The 11755-nt window shown below is 33.7% G+C and overlaps 1 protein-coding gene across 1 annotated transcript in view; it reads right to left on the bottom strand.

Annotated features, from left to right (window-relative positions):
- Window positions 1-424: 424 nt before the first annotated feature.
- LOC112904919 (histone-lysine N-methyltransferase trithorax-like) overlaps window positions 425-11755 on the bottom strand; it is a 13167-nt gene continuing 1836 nt past the window's right edge. Inside the window, exons 2-4 of the mRNA XM_025976177.1 lie at window positions 1104-1784; window positions 699-876; window positions 425-607 (exon numbers count right to left, since the gene is read on the bottom strand). Of these exons, the coding sequence (XP_025831962.1) occupies window positions 425-607; window positions 699-876; window positions 1104-1784 (1042 nt within the window). The remainder of the gene's footprint in view (window positions 608-698; window positions 877-1103; window positions 1785-11755) is intronic.

Genomic DNA, 11755 nt, shown 5'->3' on the forward strand with positions numbered 1-11755 from the left:
CACCACCGTTATTGCATGCATATAAGTATGTGCCGCAATGATTTTCTTAAATGCCCGAAAGAAATGAGTACGAAGAAAATTTTATAATCTACAAGATTGTAAGAGAGAACATTTCGTAAAGCTTGATAATGTAAGTTACAAAATTGATAGGTGTATATATGTTCATTTTACTTTTAAACACAAAGCGTTATTTGGATAAAGCATACCCGATCAGATAGCATAAAATTCCAATATTCCAATAATGCAGCGTTAACTTTAAAATCTGCCCAACCACTCAGAAAATCAAAGAGAACGTCATTTTAAAGGCTGCCTACATAGNAGAATTTGATTATCAAATTCGAAAATTGACCTAATATATTACCGTTACGATGACTTTATTAAGTGATTTAAGTATTAACCGTATTCTTCATTAATTATTGTTACTTTATAAATTAGAATATATATAAATTATTTTACTTACATCACATGAGTGGTTTATAAATCTGGCAGCATTTCCTTTCATGGTTGCATCAACAACCAAGTTATCATCGATCCTGAACATGTAGCATCCAATCCCCTTTGAGTTGTAATGTTTTTCTCTCTTATCAGTAAGCACAGATCTAATTACCTAAAGAAAAAGAAAAATAATTACAATTTTATTCACACTTCTATGAAGCTTTTCGTGTAATAATAAGTTAAAAAAAGAAAAGTTAAACTACCTCTCCCGCATATTCAATAACCATCTCTCCACTTTCGATGTCTCTTAAGCAAAAAAGTCCTCTTCGGTGTATACTTGATCTATAGACGCCAACAGAGATTTTTGAAGATAGTCGAAGCTGCCTGAATCTCATTGCCATGGGAAGATTCGTGACCGAACTTCTCCTAAATAAAATGCTACTGTAAGATATTAGAAACATATTTTATTAAAAGAACAAAAATAAAATAAATATCAATATAACTTTTTTTATCATTAATAAAAAGATGATTCTTTTAAAATTATGAATAAAGAGTAAAATAAAATGAACTTATCATTATTATTATTATCATAATATAAAACAAAACGAAATAATAATTTAGTTACATTCTTTTTACAGATAAAAAAACAAAACTTTTAAATAACATACCTAGGCTGAATCTCGTTTAGTGTAGTGTGGTCTTCTAATTTTCTATGTTTCGATGCTAACCATCCAAACATATCATTTGTTTCGTGCCTTTTATTGTAAGGAGCACATCTAATAGCCCCATAAGATTGTCCTATGAGTATATCATCATCGACAGAACTATGAGCTGTATTAAAATTAAAATTAGGTTTATATTTTACACATTTTGATGCCCCAGGAAGTTGTTCTAAAAGATAGCGTAAGCTGTTTGCTTTTAAACCAAGCAATTGTAAATTGTTTATCAGGTTTAATCCATTCGATGGCAAAGGAGCCATATTATGAGCGATTCTGGCAGCTTGAACCGCTTCAAAAACTTTCGACCAAAGATCAGAAACCGAGTTGGAAGAATAACGAAAACCATCTCTAGTTTCTACAGTATATAATATTCCTGGATTAGAACTACTTTCTACTTTCTCATTGTGCACTTTTGGTTCAGACTTAACTGCTGGCTGTTTATTAACATTGTTTTTAGGCATACCGGGATCATGAATTTCTTTTGCCGACGTAAACGGTGTCTCAGCGAAAGCAGTAATTGTTTTAGTTGGTGATACTGATGTTGATAAGGATATGGATGGAGATTGTGATGCTGCTTTCGGTTTCACTGCCTTAAGAGAAATAATTTGAACCGAATAATTCTTCTGATTGGTACTTTCGGTTACTTTTCTCTGCTGCGGTTCTTCTTTTGATTTTTCAAGAGTAGATTTTATAGATAAGGGAATCCCTTGGTTTTTATTTAGAGCCTCCACCGTTTGAATCATGATTTCTTTTGTTTTTGGTTTTATTAATTCCTCTTCTACAATTATACTTTTCTTTGCTTTCAATATTTCCTCCGAAATATTAGTAGGTTGTTCAGTTTTTATAATAATTTCGTGGGGTTTGTCTGCCATGTTTGCAATCTTTTTTGTGTCACGAACCGACGTGGTCTGCATTGGAAGAACTCTACTCATGGGTCGATTTTGATTGGATGTAGAAACTTTAGGAGTAGGTGTAACAATATTTGTAGGAATTCTTTGCTCGGGCACAAAAGGTGCAACAGGCAATGTGATGCTGTTGTAGGTATTACTGGATGTAGAATGTGCGTTTGCTGCGGTAGTTATTGTAGTTGTAGTTGTTGTAACCGCTGATTTGAGAGTAGTAACTGGTATAGCTGGGGTAGTAACTTCAACAGGTTTTGCAATATTGATCTTGATTTCTGGAGGAACAGGCGGCCGAACTGACACTTGTTGGCTTTGCATATTATTCTGAATTGGTTGTGGAGGAGGTGCTTGAGGTATTTGTGCTACTGGCAAAGATTGTCCATTATTAATTACCGTATTTGGATTTAGCACCACAAAGCTCCCAGAAGATACGTCCAATAGCGGCTCTAATTTACTAGTTTGAAACACTTGGGTTGTTGATGAATAACTGCTATTTGCTGTTAAAATACCAGGTACTGTAGTTGGAAGGAACTGTTGAGATTGCATAACGGTATTCTGTACAATAGTTTCAAACCCATAATAGACCGGCTGAACTGGTTGAGATGCCCACATAACTGAACCGTTTTGATCAATAATAAGTTGATCTGTAACGACTCTTGGTTGTTGAATTATCATGGTAGGTTGTTGCAGACCAGGCACTAAACCTACAATGTTATTGTCAGGCTGTAACTGAACTATCTGTGGTTGTGAATTAACAGCCTGAGTAATTTGAGGGCTAATGGTTGCTACATACTGTAGATTTTGTCCTGTCTGGTGTTGAAAAGTTTCTAAAAATGCGGGCATCATATTAGGAGATGCAATGTGCTGCACTATTACTTGTGGTCCAGAGCTGGTTTGAGGAAGAACTATTGTACTGCCAGGTGCTATTTTAGTTCTTTTAGCTGCTAACGTTCTTGGACGACACTTTGCTCTAATAGGTTTTGGAACTGGAACTGGTTTAGGTATTGACTTCATCCACTGGCCAGGTACAATTCCAGGATTGACTACAGAGGGTGTAGCTAGCATCTTTGTGTCAATGGTTATTGGATTTTGTTGGGGAATATTGAGTACCTGATTTACTTCTTGATTCACTGGCACAGACTGAATTGTGACTTGCTGGGACTGAATTTCAATGGGTGGATTGATTTGGATAGAACTTGGATTGCTGCTTAGAGGAATTGATTGTTGTCCAATAGATATTACACCAGGTTGATTTAAAGTTATTGGTGTAGGATGATTTACAGCAATGGGTGAAGACTGAACAACTGAAATAGAACCGGCGGTATTTGTAGTCTGGTTCAGACAAAGTGGAACAGTACTAGGTTGATTAATACAAATTGGTGTAGTTTGAGTGGTCAAAGGTACAGTAGTGATTTGATTTAGGGGAATTGCACTGGCCTGTGTGATACTGGAATTATGGTTACTATTAATAGATACAGTTTGATGCCCATCGAAAAATGACGGACTTGAACTTTGGGTCAGAGTAACAGTTTGGGTCTGAGGTGTAGAGACAACTTGATTAAAATTTTGAGTTGGAACGGTATAAAAGTTTTGAACTGACTTCTCTTGAATTGGAGCAGGCTGAAGAACGTTTGAATACAGTATCTCAGCGTGATTAGATGTAGAAGGCAATGCTGATGTATCTGCAACAACTGTAGACTGTGTTTTACATTCGTTATTTTCGTTTAGGTGATAAGCACTGAATTCTTCATAAGAATTCATTCCATAGGTCCTCGAGACTTCACCGACTTTTAATTCCACATCAGTATCGCTATTTGTTGTTACATCTGTAATTGATGCAACGGCATCAGCTACTGCTTGAATTGATTGTTCAGATGAATTAAAATCTTGCTCGTGAACCGTTTCTGAATCGCTATCGCTTGTTATTATTTCACAACTTTCCAGGTGCCTCTTGTAACTAGCCTGTGTTCTGTAGGTACACTGGCATCTTTGACATTTAACAGGTTCATCACAAATGTTTGGAGACCATAAATCTTCAGTTTCACGACGTGGTGAACCACATTCGCTTGCGCTACTAGAATCATACGCTCCATCTACTTGTAACAGTTGGAAAAATACATTTTTGTCCCGAGGTACCATTTTACGTTTCTTTACTAAAGGAGAAAGAGATGTATCTAACTTACAACTCCATGTTAAGCTGCAAGATCGCTGTTGACTTCTTGATTTCGATACTTTTTCTACTCCAAGTTGAGGAAAAACTTCAGACTTACTACGCTTTAGTTCTCGGTTCTTTAAGTCGCAAAAGTCATCTTGTAGTTGTTCTTTTTCATCAATTTCAGGAATTTTTTTAAAAGAGTCGTTTAAATTATTAATGGCATCTATTTTAATACCATCATTGCTATTTTGTGTATCAGGATTTTTGAAGTCCACATTAACGAATTCTTCATATGACACAAATTTAGGAAATATATCTTGCATTGATATACCGTCCAAAAGATCTCGTGGCAACTCCTCTAATATGGCATCAGTGAGTTCAGGGGAAAGAATATCAGTGGCATTTTGAGGTTCATCTTCATCTTCCAAATCAACTGCGTCAATTTTTTCTTTTTCTAAATCCTTTTGCCAAACTAAAATCTCTTTTAATTTTTTCTCAACCACAGATTTAGGCAACGAATGATTAACAGTGAAGTTTTTATCAACAATAATGCTATTTATCTGTGAATTCAGCACAGACGTCTTAATAACATATGGTACAAGTTTCCACGGCTCCACTGTTGACCAAAAAAGACGTGAGCATACAAACCCTGTTGGAATAATGGCGTCGGGAGTATCTGATAATACAGGTATAACTTTACCCAAGCTAGTGATTGTAAGAGATCCCACAATTGTATGAACCTTTTCAGGATCCACTAGTTTCTTCTTCTTTTTATCTAATTCTATGTACACAGATCGTCGAATATCAAAATCAGCTAAAGATGAGATTACAGTACTATTAACTGGAAGGTCATGAGAAGGACAATAAACAGTCTTATCATGCATAAAATTGCACTTCATGGTTCGGGCACAAGAGAAATGGAAGGTTTCATAACAACTTTTTGCACAGCATCCAATACTTGCCCCTTTTAACTTACAATAGGTGCATCTAATAGAGCGGCCTCTTGATAAAGCACTATGAACATTTTGTAGTGAACCATCTATTTCTTCATATACTTCTGAAGACCAAAGGGCACAATTTGCGTGAACCCATTCGTTTTGTCCACAATACAGCAAACGAGCTTCTTGGTGACTCAAACCATCACCTATTCCTTTACAAAATGCACAAAATCGTGTATCAAATTTTTCTGAATCAAAATTTTGTTTAATATTCAACTTTTCATTGGGCCACATTTGAAGAATATTTTCAGATTTCAGAACTTCTACGACTGGCTCTTCCTGATGAGTTGTACTAGGTTCATCAACGCCAAACATTTCAGGATCATACCAAGGAAAAATTATTTTTAAAATTGACCGATAAATTTCGACTAACTTTCCCGAATTAGCAGCGTTCAGTACTTCGTTCATTTTTTTGTTGAATTCGCTAATAGAATAAATCTCGTTTGAATTAAGTTTATTTTTAATGTCGGTCATAGAGGGTGTGTGGGGAGCTCTATTAGTAATTTGGTCCATTCGTAAAGGAATTGTCTCAATTTCTTTTTGGTTTTGTTTTCTTCTTTGTCCAATTTTTGAAATTTCATCTTCAATAAAACTTCCTGTTTCTGAATACGACGTGCTTTTTTCAGACTTATCACTAAAATCATCGTTATCATTACTATCATCTTCTTCGTCGTCGTCAGAAAACTGTAATTTTCTTGCCGCTGATGCTGTTTTTGAATTAACAATGTTACTGCACAAAGGACTCCACTTAAGCATTTCTCTAGCTACGCGATTTTTACTTAGAAGTCTTAAAACATTATTAAAACTTGTGCGGAGTTCAGATTCAATGGCTTTCCGCCAGTAAGGGGTGGTATTATTTGAACATATTTTACATAGAAATTCCACTGATTCGGGTAAAAGACTGAGGATTTGATAGTTTTCGTCAGATAAACCTTCGCATTTTGCATGCACCCATTTATTACATTTCGCGCATTCCATCATCTAAAGAGAATACAAACATATTAGCAATTCTTATTTTTATAGTTAAAATACTATTTTATTGTTTATCATTAGCGAGCTCAAGAAACTTTTAATTATCATATTCTTATTGATACTGTTAAAATTTCATATTCCGTTATTGTTAATTACATTTAGTAAGATATAAAGGGCGTATTGCCTGTTGATTTTCTCAATAAATATCCAAACATAAATAAATACCTTTGTATCAAAATCATTGTCATCATAGCATTTTTGACAGAGTGGACAATAATTCCCTTTTTTCCTTAGTTTAAAGCACATGACGCATAAAGGTAAATTTCCAATAAACTTTGTAATATTGTTTGTTCCGCAACTTTTACATCGCAGACAGGATAAACAAACCTGAAAGTTTATTGGGAAAAATTAGTTATGTTTTACTTCAAAAGTTTTAAGAAATCACCGTTGGTTTATCATCCATGATCCATTTACTATTAAAACATTCTGGATGGTATGTTTTGTGGCACTTTTGGCAATTCACTTTTTGTTTATCAGGTTGACCGCAAGCATGGCATGTTGTACAACGGGGACACAACCAATTGTACTGGATGGAGCCGCCCAAAAGCTGAGGATCTTGTTCGAGACAAAAAGAGTGATAAGGCTCGCAACATAATGAGCAATATAGAAGAGGCTCGCGTCCTGCACTACCACATAAAAAACATATAGACTGCATAGGAAAGGGCTCTGATGCAATCAAATTGAAACCATTTCTGCAAACTTCTTCTGGATCATAGTTTTCCCAAAAATCGATACATATACCACCCATAGAGCCTTCCAATAAATTTTTTTTAGTTATTGGAGGCATTTTTGACTAAAACAACATAAGTTATGATTAAAAAATTTTAAATTACTATAAAAATGTGATAAAAAGTAAAAAAATTTCAGGTACCTATTATATTTCAGTTTAAATATTTTATATAAGTTATATTACTTATTTTATATACCTCCAATTGTATGTTATATGAAGTTTGGATTGCATTTTTACTTTTCTCTTTTCTGGTAACTGTTGAAGTCTCAGGTTTATTAGAAATATATTTTACTGCTGCAAGTTGCTCTGCATCATTTACTTTTCCCTCTTCAACAATTTTTTCCAATCCTGACGACGTTTTGGCGTTACTGCTGTCCTTTTTGCAAACTTGGGAATCAGTTTCAATTTGTAACTTGTTCTGACTATCTGATATTTCTGCATCATTTTTATCAAGTTCAGACTGAAAAGTAGCAATGGGTTGGCCAAGAACAATGGAAGCACTACGACATACGTGTTTAACTCGAGGGCCTTTGAGGTCAATTTTTTGCCTTTTGATATCAGAGCTAGGAATAATGGTAGTGTTAACTTCAGGTTTTGGTTGTTTTATACGAAGTGGACGTTGTTTAACTACATTCTGGGGAACATCAACAGGGCTTAGTGTTTTTATATCATTTCCACAGGTATTTTGCCAAGAAAACAGTGAAACAGAATTATTGAAAAGATTGGTATCTGGCCTTCTCATATTCACTGGTAAAAGTTTATAAAGGCTATTTTTTAAATTTTGTGGCATTTGAAATGAACGCAAACACATTTTAAGCCAACATGCAGGACACCGGGCTCTGTATGCACAGTGTATCAAGTTCCATTGTTGACTACGTACTATTGGAGGAACATGACATTTACCTTGTCCCTTATGACAAACTAATGTTGAAATACTGGAATTTTTACTACAAGTCTGTCTTTTGATTATCTTTGATATAAATTTTCTACAAGACTCACAACTGTAAATGTTAAACTTACGAGCTTGTTTGATAAATCTATAAAATCGCACTGCACCACAAACACCACATGTTATAGTTCCTGGAGGGCTTCCTGATGATGAATGACTGGTGAATGGTCCTTCTGTACCTGATGGAGTAGAATTATTTAACTGGAGACGGGCTTGACGTAAAATAATTCTTCGATTAGCACATGGCATACTGCTACTATTTTGATTACTTGAAATCACTTCATTGCTTTGATCACCAAGTTTAGTTTTAACTTTCCTCTCTTCATTTTGTTTTACATTACTTCGTCTGTTTACAGCACGTTTTTTTAACGATCTAACCTCAATTCTACTAACTGACTCTACATTTATGAAGCGCTTGTTTGGTTTTATCACACGAGATGAGTGGACACTCCTGCTTGGTAAAACAAACTTACCCACCAAATTACTGTTTTCCTTTAAGGAATTTGATCTATTTAATCTCCTTAAGCCACTAAAACCTTGCACAGCTCTTCTAACACCTCTTTTAGGTAGAGACATTTCATTTAAATTTTTCACAGACACTTTATTCCGCTTAATACCTATGTTTTCTCTGCATAATCTAGCTTTACTAACGGAATTTGATCTGGTTGTTATACATTTTCGTTTTGCCCTAGACAAAGTGCTAGTTCTTAGAGACACAGAAGTGTCAACCTGAGATGTACTTGGTTCACTTTTATTACCATCATTTACAGCACTTTCTTTCTAAAATTTGAAATGGATTAAGGTTAAGACTAATAAAGCTGCTATAATTGTCTCACTTGCTGGTCTTCAGCCTCATTTTCAGAGTTCAAAATAAGTTTATTTTCACCAACTGTTGTACTGGTCAGAGGCGGCAAAACATTTACTCGAGTTCGATTAACATGCTTCGAAGGTTTGCCTGGAAACTTTGATCGACCCATTTTGCTTTTGGTTTTAATGGTCACGAACCATTATAATTTGTTTAAATTTATTTATTATGTAGCTATACCATAACAGTTTATAAGTTTACACCAGATCGCCATATTCATCGTGCGCGTTTGTTGATTTTTAGCACCCCCTATGGTCCACAATTAACATTAGATTTCGGCAACCATTTTGAAAAATCGACGAACACCTTACGATATCACGTATAGAGGCCGCAAGTGATTTTATTTTTAAATGAATTTAAATATGTACTTATTTTTTTATACTGTATACTCACTAGCTACATAAATAATCATATTCTGCATTTAACTCAATTATTATAACATTAGAAATTAAGCCTAGGGAAGACCTTAAATGTACTATTATATTTTGCATTGATAAAAATACCTGCCTTTATCGCTAACGTAAAACGAACGTAAAAAAGCGCTCGTTAAATTACTGGAAGATAAAAGGTATTTACTGAAGCTTAAGAAGGTATAATTATTAAAAAAAGTATGTAGAATCTCATGGTGTCAACGGTTTTCGAGTGCGATGTCAAATAGGCACTTTTAGTATTATTTTTGTTAACATATGTAAAGTAATTTCTACATAAAAAAGCGCTCGTGAAATTACTAAAAGATGGAAGGTATTTAGAAACCTAATAGAAATGAAAACTATGTAAAAAAGTACGTAGAATCTCATGGTGTCAACGATTTTCCAGTGCGATATCAAATAGGTACTTTTAGTATTATTTTAGCTTAAATATATAAAATAAATGAATCATAAAAACGCGCTCGTGAAATTATTCAGAGATGGAAGATATTTACTAGGCTTCCAGAAAATAAAATTATGTAAAAAACTACGTAGAATCTCATGGTGTCAACGGTTTTCGAATGTAATGCCAAGTAGGTACTTTTAGTAATTATATTTAGTCAAATGTATAAGATATGTTAAACATAAAAGCGCTCCTATAATCATTTATAGATGGAAGGAATTTAATAAGCTTTGAGAAATGAGAATTATGTAAAAAAGTACGTAGAATCTAATGGTGTTAATGGTTTTCGAGTGCGGTGTCAAGTAGGTACTTTTCCGGTGTTGTTCTTACTCAATATATAAAACATAGCTTAAACATGATAAAGCGCTCGTGAACTTATTGTACCAAATTACTTTGTTTTAAGTATTCATCTCAAACCCGCTCCTTTACCCTTTCCCTTTCTCTCTACAGGCAGGTTCGTTCCCTTCGCCAGCCTGATAAAATCTGTGCAATTTATGCATATGTATTTTCATTAGAAATTAAGCGACCAAAGAACAGTTTTGTATATTGTTTTTATAATGCACCCTTTTTCGAACAATTAGTTAGTTTTTCATCTATTTATTTGGTTATATATTCATTAGTAAAAAAAATGCATTACCATATTTTAAAGTCTTAAAGTACATTCTAGATTTTGCGTTACGAAATTTTTGTGGAGCTATTAGCTATTTTATTTATCACGTATTAACAATCGTTTTTCTTGTAAAGTAGAGCACAGATATATGCCTACATGTGCCAGCAGACCAACATTTATTTTATTATACCAGCATTATGCAATAATGTCTTTCACGTTTGTAGGCCTTAGGCATACTATACCAGTTCTTATACTAGTTTTACACGCCTAATAAAATCAAAAACCGTATGCATGCCACAAAGGGATTTTTCAATTTACTAAACTTATAAATTTTATGTTTTCTCTACAATATCAAGTTTTTGCAAACGGAATTCGAATACCTATGCACAGGAAGCTTTATAACTTATTTTCTGCTTTAAACAAACTAGATAGAGAAAGTGATCAAAAGTAAATGTCTCCAAGGTAAAAGTCAACCAAATGGGCACTGGTATTAAAAGTTATTATATCATTCGTTCCTAAGACATCGAATAGAATTGGTCAAAATGGCTCATTTGAGACAATTTTTAAGCGGCTTAATTTTGTTAACGTGTGTTATTGTTTCTTATTCAGTAACATTGGTAAGTTTTATTCAGCTTTATTACAAACTCTAGTTTTCAAGTCAAAATTGTAATTCAATTTTTTTAAATTAAAAACTAAATCAAACTTTTTGTGGGGACCAGGGGCGTTCAGAAACTATTAAAAAGAATTGTAACCATAATAAAAAAATTAATATTCAAATAAAAACAAATAATATTTATGTAGAAAGAAAAAACTTTTTAGGTACATATGCTATGTTTGTTTTTTATTAATTTACTGTTTTAGTTCATATGTTTTTGTTACTAAAGCAACTTACAGAACTGTTAAATTATTTTTTCAGTAGTAGTAGTACGTTGTATATTCTATATTTGCACACAGTTTATGTATTACATTTTTATGTACTTTGTCCCTAGCATGCAAAACTAAATGCAGTTTACATTATATAAAATATTACATGCATTTTTTGAAGTACTTAGTAAATATATAATTAGTTACATATTTTCAACATTTATAGAAAGTGCCTAGCCTTCATTAGTAACCAGTTTAACGATTTTTTTAGTACCAACATGGTGATTATGGTAATGCGTTTGCAACAGCTCTTAAGTTAAGGCAATCAGAACGAGAACAAAAGCAGGATTTTAGTAAAATTCCAGGAGTACCAGGAGTCGACTATCCTGTGTACCACAGTATACCTGAGACCCGATTTTCGTGTCACAATGTTCCTGCCGTTCCAGGAATTTACGCTAATATAGAGACAGGCTGTCAGGTATTTTTATGATGAAATATGTTTCATTTCAAACATCTTAAACGAAAGCTTTAAATAAATCGGAAATAATAAAAAGGTTGAAAACTGATTAATGCAATCTCATGAAACGTTTTTTCCTCTTTACTGCGACAATCAAAGAGAAACTACA

Source organism: Agrilus planipennis, unplaced genomic scaffold, assembly GCF_000699045.2.
Source record: "Agrilus planipennis isolate EAB-ADULT unplaced genomic scaffold, Apla_2.0 scaffold199, whole genome shotgun sequence".
NCBI lineage: Eukaryota > Metazoa > Arthropoda > Insecta > Coleoptera > Buprestidae > Agrilus > Agrilus planipennis.